Below are 16,104 nucleotides of genomic sequence, written 5' to 3' on the forward strand. Positions count from 1 at the left end.
TCATGATGTAATGAGAGAAACAGTGTTTATGGAGGTAGTGTGTCTGCACTCTGAAGGGGTGAATGCTGGAGTTCAGAGGGCCATCTGAACTGTGATGTCAAGACAGCGATTGCATGAGCAATAATGAATGTATGGCTTAGCACTTCTTTTTGATGATAATAATAATGAATGTATTTCCTCTTTGCTGCAGGTGTTAGAATAAAAGGCATTGATAAATGTCTAAAGCATTTAATTTCCCTTTGAACCGTGGTACAAAATTCTACTTCTAGGGTATTTATTTTTCATCTGTTCATCACACTTGCATTACATTTAATTAGTTTCAATAAAAGGTACTTGTGCGACATTTGGGTATATTTTTTCTGGAAATGTTTCGCCAACCAGTAGCTTCTTTAGTCCCATGCAAAGATGGAAGATGAGAACTCAAGGAGCCAGTAGTTGGCGCCTTGTCAGTTATCTAAACTATTTATTCAAGACAGTTTTAATTTGTCATCCTGAATAAATCTTCCCTTAACAGGTACGGATGAAGCTGAAGGCCGTATTTGGCAAAATGTGTAAAGGGAGGCAATAGTAAACAAGAGGCGGAGCTGAGATGAGCCCTCCTTGGGTGATCAAGATGCGCGATGCTCCTGCTTCGACGGTATAAAGGATGCTTACACTACTAGCAGAAGACAAGTGCCTCCAAGACAAGGTCTTCACTTCTTAAATGCTTTTACTTTAATAGTCCCAATAAACAGCTGAGGTGACAACTGGATAACTGTTTCATCGTAATATCAACAAGAGACTCAATTGGACCGAACCACAATAACCTGGGAGAACCAGTTCACGGCTAACCCATAATTTTGAGAGGTTGATTTGGGTCTAAGTTAGAATGATACTAGAAGTTTCTTCTCAAAATCATGGGGCTACTTGTGATTTTTTCCACAATATATTGAGATGACCCACTCGAGGTGTTTAGGTAACAGCTTGTATCACTGGAAAAAAACAAGCGATGTGATCAGTATTTTAAGAATGATCAGTTTATCTCTATGAATGAATAGATTATTATTTGCCATATTACAATGCATGACTAATGTAATTGCTCTGTGCTATGAAATCAGGGTTAAAATAATTGGCTATCTTCAGTATTAGGTTGAACATGTTGCAGACATGATTTCTGTTTACTGCATAATCAGACGCATGACAGCTGGAAGATTTCATAAGTAGATCCATTATTTTTTTCCCCACCACAGTTGTGGGGTATATTTCCTAAGCTTTATCTAACATTTTAATAATTATAACCTCTCCTCTTTATGACTCAAGACCCTCATTATATTTTTGGGAAGCTTAAGATAATCTTCATCAATGACGTGTCTCAAAAATTATTTGAAGTTAATATAGAATTATTTCACATTAAATTCATAATGATTTTGACTTGTGAAAACTCGAAAGTGATATAATCTTTCAAATCTGACTTTCCCCCAACAATATGAGATGGACAACTGGCGTTCCACACAATTTTGGTCAGTCAGTAGTGAAGATAATACCATTTTCTTCGAATACTTGTACAAAAGGTAGTTTTCTCTTATACACGATAATTTTAGGAGTAACTAACGTAAATTCAATGTCGAGTAATGAATGGTAAACTTTACGTTATCTATTTTCACAGCACACAATAGTGAATCTTTAGGTAGAAACTCACTCCGGGACGAGACGTCACAGGTTATCACGTTTGAAGTGTGACGCACCACCAGAATTTATAGTTTCTTTGTAGATTTACCAAGTCTGACTCCAAGAGTGCCTTAGGTGTGAGCTTAAAACTTTGCCATCAAAGTCCGAATGAATTTGTTGTGGCGCTTTCGCTTATCCACAACACATACTTCAATTTCTGCGATTCTTCGAGGTGTGATACAATGCGTTTGTGTGCTAGTTACTCCAGGGTATAGGTTAAAAAAAATGTTATATTGTATAGATATATAGTGCAGAAAATATTTATATAGCCGGTTTTTCTACGTGCTTGACCACGTAGGATTTTTCACCTTTCATACCCTACGTACTGAGGATTTTCTCTCGTACTCCACCGCGTTCTTCACGACACAGTATAATTTCTTCTGGACTGATTTTCAAAAAAGGGTTATGAAAACTGTGAACATTAGCTTGAGAAATCTGAACATCCAGTGTCATATGTGAAAGATGTGAGCAAAACACCGAGTAGACACGTGTAAAACGTCTGGGTATCTTTACTTTGTAGATGTTTCGCCATCCAGTGGTTTTATTGAATGGATAAAGCCACCAGATGACGAAACTTCTACAAAGATACCCAAATGTTACAAATGTCTTAATTCACAGAACGTTTCACCAAAAATTAACTTAACATAGAGTTTAGCACCCAGAGTAAAAATTTTTTTTTTTGTCAATGGAAACGTGCCTAAAAGTTATACAACTGAAGTTTGAAAAAAAAAAAAAAAAAAAAAAAAAAAATCTGTTGTACATGTTAGAAATGTGCGAATTTCAGAATAAACTTTGAACATTCAGATGGTATAAAATACCGACAGGTTGTTAGGTAAGACACATATGCAACAGTTAGGTATCTTTATTTCGAAACGTTTCGCCTACACAGTAGGCTTCTTCAGTCGAGTACAGGAAAGTTGATAGAAGCAGAAGAGACTTGGACTGATTACATCGTCTTCAAGTCTCTTCTGCTGCTATCAACTTTTCTGTACTAGACTGAAGAAGCCTACTGTGTAGGCGAAACGTTTCGAAATAAAGATACCTAACTGTTGCATATGTGTCTTACCTAACAACAGAATAAACTTTGTTGAAACGACGTTTCACTCAAAGCTCTACACAGAGCGAAAAGTTATCGAGATTAAAAGGTGTTCGGCACGTATTTTCACGTTTTAAACATGACTGGAACTCTGTCACAGATTTACAATACAATATAACGTAACTTTAATTGCTGAGGCACTGATTTATATCTAAACCCACAGTATTCACTAAACCTACATATACAGTGGTTTAAATGGTAGATACATATACAGTGTAATACTGCTATGATGTACATATGTATAACCTTTAACGTGTACATGAGCACAAGCACTATGTACAGGGTGTTTCAAATTATGGACCCAATTTCAAAGCATACTGCTTTGAAATTGGGTCTATCATTTTGAAACACTGTAACTTTGAGTTAATTAACATTTGTTTATTAACTCCAAGTCTTATATATATGACTTAACTCGCATATACATGTTCATATATCTGTTACATATTTTATAATTATATAAATATATATTACCTCTGCGTAATGTGTGTTCAATGGTGTGAATAGATACGAATATACTTTTTTTTTTCGCTCGTTTGCGTAATGTTAATTTCGCAAACGGGCGAAATTTTTAGTATCTCTCGGTCCACAGGAGGAATCGAACCCCCCTCCAAAAAAAAAAAAAAAAAAAAAAAAAAAAAAAACACACACACTACTTTGGCCATTCAACCAGATCAACTAGGGTAATTGAAATCTGTGATCTGGCAGAGTGGCGAAAGTACTGTGTACTTTTATAGACAATGTGCAGGTTCGAATCCTGCTGTGGACCGAGAGACAACGTTAGATTAGATATATAGCATATTTAGAGAGCTACTTAGTATTTTAAGCAATATATATATATATAATTTTGAGGTATCAGTTGTGATAATATACAGTAAGAAAGTTCAGCAGGTACATTTGACTGGATTACTGAGATAGAACTTCACCTACTAGATGATCCATTAAAAATACAATACTGTCATGACTGTATTTGTCTGTGAGAGCTCCAGTGCACACTGCATGACGGGTCCGTGTCCACAAGTCTGCGAAATATATCTTAGCAGCTCATCCTGTGTTTAAATTATACTTAACAAATATTAATTTGTGATGGTGAGGGGTATTTAACCCCTGGGTATATTTTTTCCACTCTGTCTAAAATCCATGTGGCTTGAATCTGCTTCCTAACATTACGTGCTATATTTAAGACGCTGCCCGTCTCCCACTATGGCAGTGTGAGCCGAAAAGGAAACAGTTTTACCATCATTTGCACTCGCCGTCTTGCCAGAGGCGCACAGATACGACAGTTTAAATGTCACTCTAAACATGAAATAACCTAAACTCTTCGTTTAGAGTGCAGGCACTAACTGCACTTACCACCTGGAGGTGCCAAGTACAGTGCCAGTCATCTACGTAAAATTCCATTTTTCTTATCAGTCCATTTGGTCCAGTTTTCAGTCATCACACATGTGTATGTACTCACCTATTTGTGGTTACAGGGGTCGATTCACAGCTCCTGGCCAAATGGGTGTGTGTAGACAGAGACAGAGCTGAGAAGGGGTGACTGGAGTGTAATATTAACATAATTCCTTCCCCGATAATGGCTCTCCAGCGCCACTAACATCTGCCAGTGATGCTGGTCCACCACTCTCATACACACAAGAATTTCATGTGAAGCGACGTGATTCGAATCCGTGCTCTGTCCCTAGGATACTAATATAACGCTTCCATTGCCCCTTTTGGGTTTAGCTCTTCCCTGTGAATATAATAGCCGAGACATAACAGCAGAAAAAAATAATTCTTAACATTAGTAATTGTCACTGGAGGAAAGCTAAACCCGTAAGGGTCATATAGGGCGGCATGGGGAGGGGGGGTTGGATGGAAGACGATCAGGCTCCATCTAAACGGAAGATGAAATCCAGTTCCCTGGATCTAGAGCCTCTTCAACGGCGCCAAGGGAACTTCCTAGAGGGATCTTAATGCTAGTCAGTTCAAGAAATTTGAAAAATACCACGATGTAAATATTTTCAGATTTTTTTTTACAATTTACACAAGACTTAAAAAATTCCCTGTGATAATCTTAAGAAAAAAAATTGTGTTTTGTAAGATCAATCAGATAGAAAAAAAAAATCCAAAGATTCCAAGTTGTACAAATTTCTTAATGGTATTGACCACTTTATCCATGCAGACTAAACCGAATGGTGAGTTAACCATTAGATGCTTCAGCCATTAAATAATTTTTTTTTTAATAATTCATGTTAAGTGGTAAACCCATGTGGGTCATTCAGCACAAGACATGGTGGAGGTTCGATCCTCATTCTGCTGAACGCGAGACAGATGCGCTTCCTATTTGTACTCACCTAACCATTCAGCCATTCAGAGGACGTAGACATTTAGAAGAGGTAGACACATCTGTTGTTACACTGTATTACAACCTAGGATTTCAAAGGCCTGTTACCCCGGGTGTAATGGGAGCAAAAGAAACACAGCAGAAAAAGTTTAGACTTATATTATCCTTCACCAATTTAGAACAGCAATATGTACACTATGTACAGTGATAAGTATAGTGCACTCCACGGTAAGCAAGGCAGAAATAGAAGCCACAAGATAGCAGACCGTGCTTCAACCAGCTCTAGAATGGGAATGACAAGGGCAGACAGGAGAGCGGTATCCACATAACCTCTGCGATTGCCAATCCCACCTTCTTATTGGCTAGAACCTGGTCACTAGTTGAACGATGGGGCCCCATCACCAACTCTTAGCAACCTGGTTCGCTGGTTGGGGGAGATAGCCTGTAAATGAGGGTGTGTCCATGCGCCGAATAAAGGTTACGTACTCTTTGCATGCCACACACTGGCTAAATGAAAATCGCAATTCCACACAATTCGACTCACAAAACAGTCAGATCTACAACTACACATCTGAATTTCACACTCTACCGTCGTCGAATAAGGAGACTTGTCTTGAACGTGAGAAGCTGCGCTGCTGTGTCTTTAAGAAGTTATCAGAACCGTTCCAGGATGCTAGGAAAAGTTTAAGAACTTTTTTTTGACAAGTCACGTGCACGTGCCAATTGTTCCTAGAGTTTGGTCCTCGTTACCGTACACAAGTGTTCAAAATTTGAATCCGATCGGTGAAGGCCTCGATTTATGAGCGAAATCGAAAAGTTGAAAGGAAAAATGAATACATAATTCAGGCAATCATTTGAAGGTATTCGAGAATACAAAATTAAGAAAGAAAAAGAAATATGGATTAAAAAGTATCATATGGCAAAGTAAGTCATTAAGGCCGTGAAGGAAAGGCTGAGGATAACACACACATACTGGGACACCACCTCCTTCGTCAGCATCCAGTGGACGCCCTGTACTAGGATGCAGAGCAGTGTGTTGTAAGCTAGGATGCTCAAGAACGTCAAAGATTTTCTTAAAAAACTCGCTCCTAGCGGCATGTACATCAACGAGAAGATAACCGATGCCCAGAGGATGAATATCAAAATTATATCCAGACTGTCTGCTTTTACGGTGGACAGGAGCTTACAGTAGAGGGAGAATACGAGCCCAGCTATCACTACCATCCACGTCAGAATGACAGTTGTGTGACTTAGCCACCAGCAGAATCCCTTCTGTTCGGTCCATGCTGGCGCCTCTGGAGATGGGGTAGTCTCCGAGATTAGGGGAGGAGTCGGACCGATCAAATCCTCTATTCTCCTGGGTGGGGAGAGCCAACGAGGCTTGTAAGGAGGTGACGGGGTGGATAGAGGTGGTTGTGGTGTGGTGCAGGTGACGCAGGGTATTGAGCACTGAAGTGATGTAGAGGGCTTCTGGCTCTCATTCTCTCCTGGACGAGAGGCTCCGCCGTCATGAGCTTTCCTCCAGAGGTGATCTGTCTCCTCACCACCCTGCCAGGGCTTTACATCATCCTCAGACCGGGGAGGAGTTCGACAACCTGAGACAGGAGGTTCCTCCGGAGTCTGAGCTGAGCGAGAGATACGAGGTTCTCTCTCTGTCGACTCGTCCCCAAGCACATCCTCCCTGACTTTACGTTTTTTTAACATTAGATATAATTAAATACAGAGAAAAAGTTAGCTAAAATCCTCTGTATTCAGAATATTTCATAAGAAGATTGATATTCCAGATTAGATACACTATTGTAAAAGAAGAATGAGGAAGGAAATAAATTACAGGCACAAGTGGTCAGTCCCTCAGCCACGAAGAAATAATTTTGAGGTGATCAGTCCCACAGCCTTGCAAAGGGTTCAGCTCCATTGTGTACATCTAGGCGAGTACAAATCGAAAGCGTGTCTGCCTGGCATTCAGCAGGGATATCGAGCCTCCACCACGTCTTGTGCTGATTGACCCACACGGGTTAAGCGCTTAAAATGAATTATGCATATTTATTTTCACCTCCATTGTTCCTCAAGCCTGAGGGACTGATCACCTCATTACTACTAATACTGATTTCTCCAGTATTATATTCACTGAGGAAGCCAGTTGTGCAGGTGATTCATTTCATCGATAAAGATAGTGAAGTGTTACCCATGTGTCTTATTTATCCTATAAAATCATTCTCTCTCTCTCTCTCTCTCTCTCTCTCCCAGGTAGATCTGTTTGTGACTTGATAAAGCTCACTGTGTGTGCGAAACGTTGTCAATAAAGGATCACATTATGTATGCGTGTCATACACGGGGGCCAGGAGCTGTGAATCGACCCTGGGAGTACAAATAGGCGAGTACAGGGTCGTCATACGTACTTTAACGAACGTTAGTTAGTATCTCACACCGGCGCTATTTTACATAGAGGAGACACTGTAAGAGGAGACAGCCTTTGTCTCATTGAAAGTGTCGTAGCACCTGACACACTTAAACCACTTTAGAAAGTGGAGTTGTAGCCCCCCTCCCCAAATGGCAATAACTTAACCCCTACCACCTCCCCTCTCCCCTCCATTTTTCATCCTATGGAGCGGCCTTGTAATTTACCCGGAAAATAAATTGGGTAATGCATCAAGTGGGTATTAATGGTTTAATTTAGCTGCATTTGCATATAATTACTCACTGGCAGATGTATCTTTGTAAACAATTGTCGCCTGCAAGAACCTTCGAAACTAGGGATGCCAAGCCCATGACACTCTTCAGGTCGCTTGTTCTATCTAGGCTGGAATATTGCTGCACACTAACAGCACCTTTCAAGGCAGGTGAAATTGCTGACCTAGAAAATGTACAGAGAACCTTCACGGCGCGCATAACAGAGAAAAAACACTTTAATTGTAAAGTAAAAGGACACAAGTGCAACTAATGTGACATTTATTGTGCCAACGTTTCGCTCTCCAGGAGCTTTATCAAGCCATTACAAACAATACATGGACACAGGGTATATAAAGGCTCAGAGTGAGGTGTAATACTAGTGAGGTACCATTTAGATGTTCACTAGTGGTAGTAGTAGTGGTAGTAGTAGTAGTAGTGGTAGTAGTAGTAGTAGTAGTGGTGACAAAAGTAATACAATATGGCAGAGCAATTAATTCGTACATGAGTAAAAGGATATAAAAGCTATTACTTGGGTAACATAAAAATAGGTTGGACAAATATGGACTGGAAAGAGGCTACTACCACCACTAGTGAACATCGAAATGGTACCTCACTAGTATTGCACCTCACTCTGAGCCTTTATATACCCTCTGTGTCCATGTATTGTTTGTAATGGCTTGATAAAGCTCCTGGAGAGCGAAACGTTGCCACAATAAATGTCACATTAGTTGCACTTGTGTCCTTTTACTTTACATATTGTCGGTAATTCTACCAACTTTATTACAACACTTTAATTACTGGGAACACTTGAAGTTCCTCAACCTGTACTCCCTAGAACGCAGGCGGGAGAGATACATGATTATATACACTTGGAAGATCCTAGAGGGATTAGTACCAAACTTGCACACGAAAATCACCTCCTATGAAAGCAAGAAATGAGGCAACATCCCCCGCCCCAGTGAAAAGCGAGTGTGCCAAAAGCACGATAAGAGACAACACAATAAGTGTGAGGGGCCCAAGACTGTTCAACTGCCTCCCAGCATACATAAGGGGGATTACCGATAGATCCCTGGCTGTCTTCAAGAAGACATTGGACAGGCACCTAATTTCAGTACCTGACCAGCCGGGCTGTGGTTAGTACTTCGGGTTGCGTGTGGCCAACGGTAACAGCCTGGTTGATCAGGCCTTGATCAACCATGAGGCCTGGTCTCAGACCGGGCCGCGGGGGCGTTGACCCCCGAAACCCTCTCCAGGTATACAACGCACTCATTAACCCCAGTGAGCAGGTGAGTATGTTATATACACTGACGTAGATATAAATGCATTTCTATAATTTATCTTTTTACGAGTCTCTCAAATTTTTCTCCCTCTCTATCTCCCACTCTCTCCTCTCTCTATTATCTAACGATTTAACTATTTTTATTTTTTCTCCTCTATGATCCTGTTTATGCACGTCTCATATTTACATAATGCTCAAGGCTGCATCTCTAAGATGCCGCATCTCTAGGATGCCGCATCTCTAGGATGCCGCATCTCTAGGATGCCGCATCTCTAGGATGCCGCATCTCTAGGATGCCGCATCTCTAGGATGCTGCCTTTTCCTGCAGTCACAATAACGTGACTGGGAACAATTTACCCAAATCCTCACACGCACGAGAGACACACTTGACGCCGTGAAGACAAACCAACGAGTATTGGCCAGAAAGGAATGACAGCGTTTTCTCTATCTTACAGGAACAGTTATCTATCAGTCAGAATTTTATCCTCACGCATCCCTGAGGGGGTGAGCCCCACTCTAAGAGCTTTCTTAATGAAAATGTCTCAGAGGGGGAAAAGAAAAAAGAATCTTATCTCTGGTGAAGGACTGTCGTATCTTTTCTCAAGCAAACTGTAAAATTGGAAAGTTTTTACCGGGATTTTTCTCGGATGAGGCTGTGATAATTCTGTAAGTTTGCTTTCCAATAGGCCGAGATAGAAGAAACTTCAAGCGAGTGATGGGGAGGGGAGATATGGGGAAGAGAGAGAGAGAGAAAGAGAGAGAGAGAGAATTAGGCAACACGCTTTGTTTTCAAGTTCTCAGTGGGTAATTCTCTCCAATGGGCTCATTAGAAACACTAGAACTTACGTTTATTTGACTATCCTTCCCATCCTGGAGACATTTCCAAGACAGCTGACTGATTGTCTCATCCTGGAGACACTTGCACTTCCAAGACAACTATCTTTCTCATCCTAGAGACTTGCACTTCCAGGACAACTATCCTTCTCATCCTGGAGACACTTGTACTTCCAGGACAACTGACGATCCCTCTCATTCCGGAGACATTTGTACTTCCAGGACAACTATCTTTCTCATCTTAGAGACACTTGCACTTCCAGGACAACTATCATTTTCATCCTGGAGACACTTGTATTTCCAGAACAACTATCTTTCTCATTCTGGAGACACTTGTACTTCCAGGACAACTATCTTAACTTACTTGAACAGCAGCTAGCAACTCGCGTTTTACAAAGGCTGACAAATCTCCCCCAAGTCAATCTGATTATCGTAAAGACTAACAGTTCCTTACGAAAAGACAGTACTATAAACATGTATTTGAATGGTCCCGGAGAACCCATGCTAGACCTCATACACTGGAAAGGAACTGCTCGGAAAATAACAATTAAGAGAATAACAAGGTGTATGTTTATGAGACATTAAAGATAATCCGGGGGATAAAATATGTATTAAGCCTTTCTTTTATACGTGTATGACAAGACAGGAGTACGGTTGCTGTCTAGGAGTCTACTAATACAGTTTCATACTCTGACGAGAGGACGGTAGTACCTCCATGGGACAGTCACTGTCAATCATCCTTGTGTTGACGTTTTACTCCTGTAAGACACGACAGTCATATCTCCCTGGATGACCTACTACCTGTGTGCGTTGTATCCTCGTGTGACAACACGGTAGCGCCTTCCTGGATGGTTTGCTGTCTACCAACCTCGTATTGTAGACAGCAAACGTGGATGGTCGCTATCTACCATCCTCTCTTATGCCCGTACCTCCCTGGATGGTTGCTACCATCCACCACAACACAGTATAACTTCAAACTGGCTTACAAAAGTTAGTACAACAAAATGACAATACATGCTGAACTTGGGCATTCCACTCACTCAAATTCTGACGGGCTTTCCATAGTTTGTCTGTGGCTATTTTTTTACGCCACGAGACGGGACAGTGGCAACAAATTCACCCGCAACAAATTTCAGAAATTTCTCTCGGACCCTGTGGGAAATCCTCCATTCCTATTAAATGTTTCCACTGAAGACCTTCCCAGAAGCGACCGAAATCGTAAAACATTAGTTCCCGGCCTCATTCTGCCTCCATTAAGGAGAATTAGAGTCTGTACTTTGGCTAAAATGAAGGTAATTTTTGTAAACGTCAAGATATAAGGTGTGTGTGTGTGTGTGTGTGTGTGTGTGTGTGTGTGTGTGTGTATTTTTATCTTCCGTGTCCTTCGATATTTACATTAATTTCACTCAAGTCTCTTTTGTTTGAGAGTTCTAAGAGTAACTGAGGAAACGTCCGACTCAGCAACAACAGAAACAGCAGCGTCAACACCAGCAGAATCAACAACAGCATCAGAAATAACAGGAATAACAGCATCAACAACACCACCAACGTCTGTCCCATTAGCAACACAATAACCAACGCTTCTACCACCAACAGCAGCAACAGCACATGGTGCAACATTACCAACACTAACAACATATCCTGATGTTATCCTCCAATTTCGTTCTAGTGCATAGTATCCTGGATATGACGCCTTCAAAGTCTCCTATGATCATTTAATGCTGCTTAGTCTCACCCATTAGCACATTATTACCTGCAGGAGTCGTGTAATTAGGCCAGCCTTGGCTCCTGGCGGTCAGAATACAAGCTTGGGCTGTGGATAGTGGTCATCATCGCTCCCACAGCTCTTATTATGCCCGTAAATACACGCGGGTGAAATCCTTCGCCTGGTGCCTGACGACCAAGAGGTCAACAAGTAAATAAACCGTTTTATATCGACGAATCCCGTGCATGCTAAGGCTAAGGGAGGGGAAGGGGGGGAATACACAACCTAACAAAAGCGAAAATACAGCTAACACTAGATACAAAAGTTCACAGATACATAAAGACACAAAAAAAGTGTTCGTTTTGGGGCTAAAGCTCACCATCTATGTCGGGGATCCACGAGTAGAAGATCTCTCGTCTGCATCGCTCTGCTACCCCACTGAAGGTAAACAAACCTGATGGGCTCAGTCAGCTTGATTGGTGTTCGAAACTTCCTGTATGGACTGACTCGAGGGCTCAGCCAGTTAGACTGGTGCTCAGAGCTTAACAAATAAAAATGTTTGTTTCCAGTAGACAGAGAATAAAATTGCTAAAATAAGAGGTAACATGTTATGTAGATTTAATGGAAAACCTCTCGCTGGTTAGGCAGGCGTATTTCGGGTTCACTCCAGCACTCAGACTGGTGCTCGAAGCTTCATACATAGGTTCACTCCAGCACTCAGAATGGCGCTCGAGGCTTCATACATGGCTTCACTCCAGCACTCAGCCCGGTGCTCGAAGCTACATACATAGGTTCACTCCAGCACTCAGACTGGTGCTCGAGGCTTCATACATGGGTTCACTCCAGCACTCAGACTGGTGCTCGAGGCTTCATACATGGGTTCACTCCAGCACTCAGACTGGTGCTCGAGGCTTCATACATGGGTTCACTCCAGCACTCAGACTGGTGCTCGAGGCTTGAGGCTTCATACATGGGTTCACTCCAGCACTCTGGTGCTCGAGGCTTCATACATGGGTTCACTCCAGCACTCAGACTGGTGGTTCACACATTCACACTCACCAAAAGAAACTGATAGAAGAATTTCTTCTGATTCGAGTCTCCATTAATCATACAATGACCCGCCCAATGGATTTTTTCGGGTCATGAGACCGAAGGTTTCCGCTGGGTTTCCTATATACCTCGAAATATAATTGCATATTTCTTGTATACCTCGCCAATTAAATTTTATTTCAAGTATGACTCGCAAAATAAATGAATTATATACCTCGCAAAAAATAACTGAATTATATTTCTCATATACCTCCCAGACTAACTGAATTATATTTTTTGGCTGATTATTACACAGGATAATCTTCAAGATAATTAATATTTTTCCATCCCAATATATACGTAATTTCTTCCTGTTCTTCCCTTGGTCTCTGATGCCTAAAAACAGATATATATATATATGTCGTGCCGAATAGGCAGAACTTGCGATCTTGGCTTAAATAGCAACGTTCATCTTGCCATATAGGACAAGTGAAAATTTGTGTATGCAATAATTTCGCCAAAATCATTCTGAACCTAACGAAAAAAATATATTTCACTTTGTTTGTTTAGTATTAAATTATTGTAAACAAATCTAAAATATATTTAGTTGGGTTAGGCTAAAATAAATTGCTCTTGTTATAATAAGGTTAGGTAAGTTTTCTAAGATTCTTTTGGTGAGAAATTATAAATTTTTACATTAACATTAATGAAAAAAAATATATCTTTAAACGTATAAGAGAAAATTTCAGAAAGGACTTAATTTTAAATGAGTTCTTGCTAATTGACCAGTTTTACATATTCGGCACGATATATATATATATATATATATATATATATATATATATATATATATATACTGGATCCCAACAGCGTTCTGCCAACAACAGTGAAGTTGGTCAACGGAAGAAATACCGACAAGAATAGAAGACGTTTCGTCCACCGGGGACTTTCTATCAATTTTCCATCAACGTTTTGCCCACCATCCCTGGTGGGCAAAACGTCGCCTCAGTAAAATGCTATGAACCTCAAACTGTGTTCTCGAGAACAGTGAAGGAAGGAGACACACTCTAGAATAAAACAATCTTGGTATATCACCTCTGTAGTAAAATGAAAAGAATCCGCTGGCTGATACCCAGTAGATACCCAGGTGTTGCCCCCTGCGTCACTGTGTCGAGGCGTCACTGTGTCGAGGCTCGCCTCGCTACCAAGCTCCACTTCTCTGACGTATCTTTTCCTTTCAGGAAAGGTATATACCGTGAGAAAGGTATATACCATTAGATAAAGGTATATACCATTAGATAAAGGTATATACCATTAGATAAAGGTATATACCATTAGATAAAGGTATATACCATTAGATAAAGGTATATACCGTTATAGAAAGGTATATGCCATTAAATGCATGTACCATTAGAGAAAGGTATATACCATTAAAAGTATATACTATTAGAGAAAGGTATATACCATTAGAGAAAGGTATATACCATTAGAGAAAGGTATATACCATTAGAGAAAGGTATATACCATTAGAGAAAGATATATACTATTAGAGAAAGGTATATACTATTAGAGAAAGGTATATACCATCAGAGAAAGGTATATACCATTAGAGAAAGGTATATACTATTAGAGAAAGGTATATACTATTAGAGAAAGGTATATACCATTAGAGAAAGGTATATACCATTAGAGAAAGGTATATACTATTAGAGAAAGGTATATACTATTAGAGAAAGGTATATACCATCAGAGAAAGGTATATACCATTAAATGCATGTACCATTAGAGAAAGTTATATACCATTAAAGGTATATACTATTAGAGAAAGGTATATACCATTAGAGAAAGGTATATAAAATTAGAGAAAGGTGTGTACCATTAAAGGTATATACCATTAAAGGTATATACCATTAAAGGTATATACCATTAAAGGTATATACCATTAGAAAAAGGTATACCATTAAAGAAAAATATATGACATTAAAGGTGTATACCATTAGAGACAGGTATATACCATTAAGGGTATATACCATTAGAGAAAGGTATATACCATTAAGGGTATATACCATTAGAGAAAGGTATATACCATTAAGGGTATATACCATTAGAGAAAGGAATATACCATTAGAGAAAAGTATATATCATTAATGGCATATACCATTAGAGAAAGGTATATACCGTATGGTACACTCGTGAGAAGAAAATTTATAAGGCTGGCCTCGCCAGGCTGGAGCCGCCTTTGTCTCGACACAAAGATTAGGCCAGAAAAATATACTAATAATTATGGGTATTTTGTGATTCTTGTGTCTAGTTTAGACACACTGGAAGGCCGTCTGTGGTGGGAGGAAATTTTTACGAGAGGGAGTAATTATTTAGTGGACTGAGGGAAATTGTTTGGTTCGTGGTGATGGTGGTGGTGGTGTGGTGATGATGGTATCGGTACTGGTGGTGCTGGTGAGTGATCGTTGTAGTGGTGATGTTAGTGGTAGCGGTGGTCTACCTACCTACCTACCTGGTTTTATTAATGATAGTGCAGGTAACAGCGGTGGTGGTGAGGATAATGTTGGTGAGGATGGTGGTGGTGGTGAAAGGAATCGGGACGGTGGTGGTGGAGGGCGTAATGGTGGTGATGGTGGTGATAATGGTGCTGGAAGTGATGGTGATCAGGGTGTTGGTAGGGGAGGAGGTGGTGGTGGTGATAGTGGTGGTGGTGGTGATAGTGGTGGTGATAGTGGTGGTGGTGGTGGTGGTGGTGGTGGTGGTGGTGGTTGTGTACATGGGTATCTTGAGACACCTTCCCTTAACGAACTGTTTGCCAAGTCTTCACGCGTGAAATGTATTCATGGAGAGGAGGCAGTGAACGACCGACTTTAGTCTAGAACGATAATAAGCTAGTCACCAAACCTCTTCCAGTTTCCAGGTTTTTTCTTGGCTTCCCCTTGTAGAATGTCGCCCTTGAAAAAACCACTCAGCGAACAGACGTCAAACTTCAACATTTTTCACGTATTGCATCACAAATTCACTAATTACAAATTTTAAGCACTCTGCGGTGCCTCCTGTAACTTAGTAATGATCCAGGACTATGCGAAACCTCGCCTGAGGTTCCTCCCAAGATGTGGGTTATTTAAGAATGGTTCTAGCCACGGTAAAGTCACTTTCATTCTTCGAGCTGAAAGTGTTAAAAGTCATCTTCAGTTACCGTACAACGCGAAAATGACGAGACTCATTGTTGCCTAGAACACCAGTACTTAACACTGATATAATTTGGAAAAAAATTAGATTCAGGAAGGATATAGGAAAGCACTGGTATCATAATAGAGTTGTGGATGAGTGGAACAAACTCCCGAGTACCGTCATAGAAGCTAAGACGTTGTGTACTTTTAAAAATAGGTTAGATAAATACATGAGTGGGTGTGGGTGGGTGTGAGTTAGACCTGACTAGCTTGTGCTACTAGGTCAGA

At 40.5% G+C, this 16,104-nt stretch overlaps 2 protein-coding genes and 1 long non-coding RNA gene across 7 annotated transcripts in view; 1 reads left to right on the forward strand and 2 right to left on the reverse strand.

The window, feature by feature from the left end:
* Nucleotides 1–652, forward strand: part of LOC128685825 (putative adhesion G protein-coupled receptor E4P) — a 100,014-nt gene extending 99,362 nt beyond the window's left edge. For both annotated transcript variants that reach the window (XM_053772512.2, XM_053772511.2), the window contains exon 10: nucleotides 515–652. In XM_053772512.2, coding sequence (XP_053628487.2) covers nucleotides 515–568 — 54 coding nt within the window. In that variant the 3' untranslated portion in view covers nucleotides 569–652. The remainder of the gene's footprint in view (nucleotides 1–514) is intronic.
* LOC128685824 (G-protein coupled receptor moody-like) overlaps nucleotides 1–16,104 on the reverse strand; it is a 377,281-nt gene that overhangs the window by 121,893 nt on the left and 239,284 nt on the right. The gene's annotated exons all lie outside the window — the stretch shown is intronic.
* On the reverse strand, nucleotides 213–12,101 carry LOC138853115 (uncharacterized). Its single transcript, XR_011392346.1, has 2 exons — nucleotides 11,994–12,101; nucleotides 213–971 (listed from the first exon to the last, which is right to left on the reverse strand). It is a non-coding gene; the product is annotated as an uncharacterized lncRNA (long non-coding RNA).

The sequence above is a fragment of the Cherax quadricarinatus genome, chromosome 23 (genome assembly GCF_038502225.1).
Source record: "Cherax quadricarinatus isolate ZL_2023a chromosome 23, ASM3850222v1, whole genome shotgun sequence".
Taxonomy (NCBI): Eukaryota; Metazoa; Arthropoda; class Malacostraca; order Decapoda; family Parastacidae; genus Cherax; species Cherax quadricarinatus.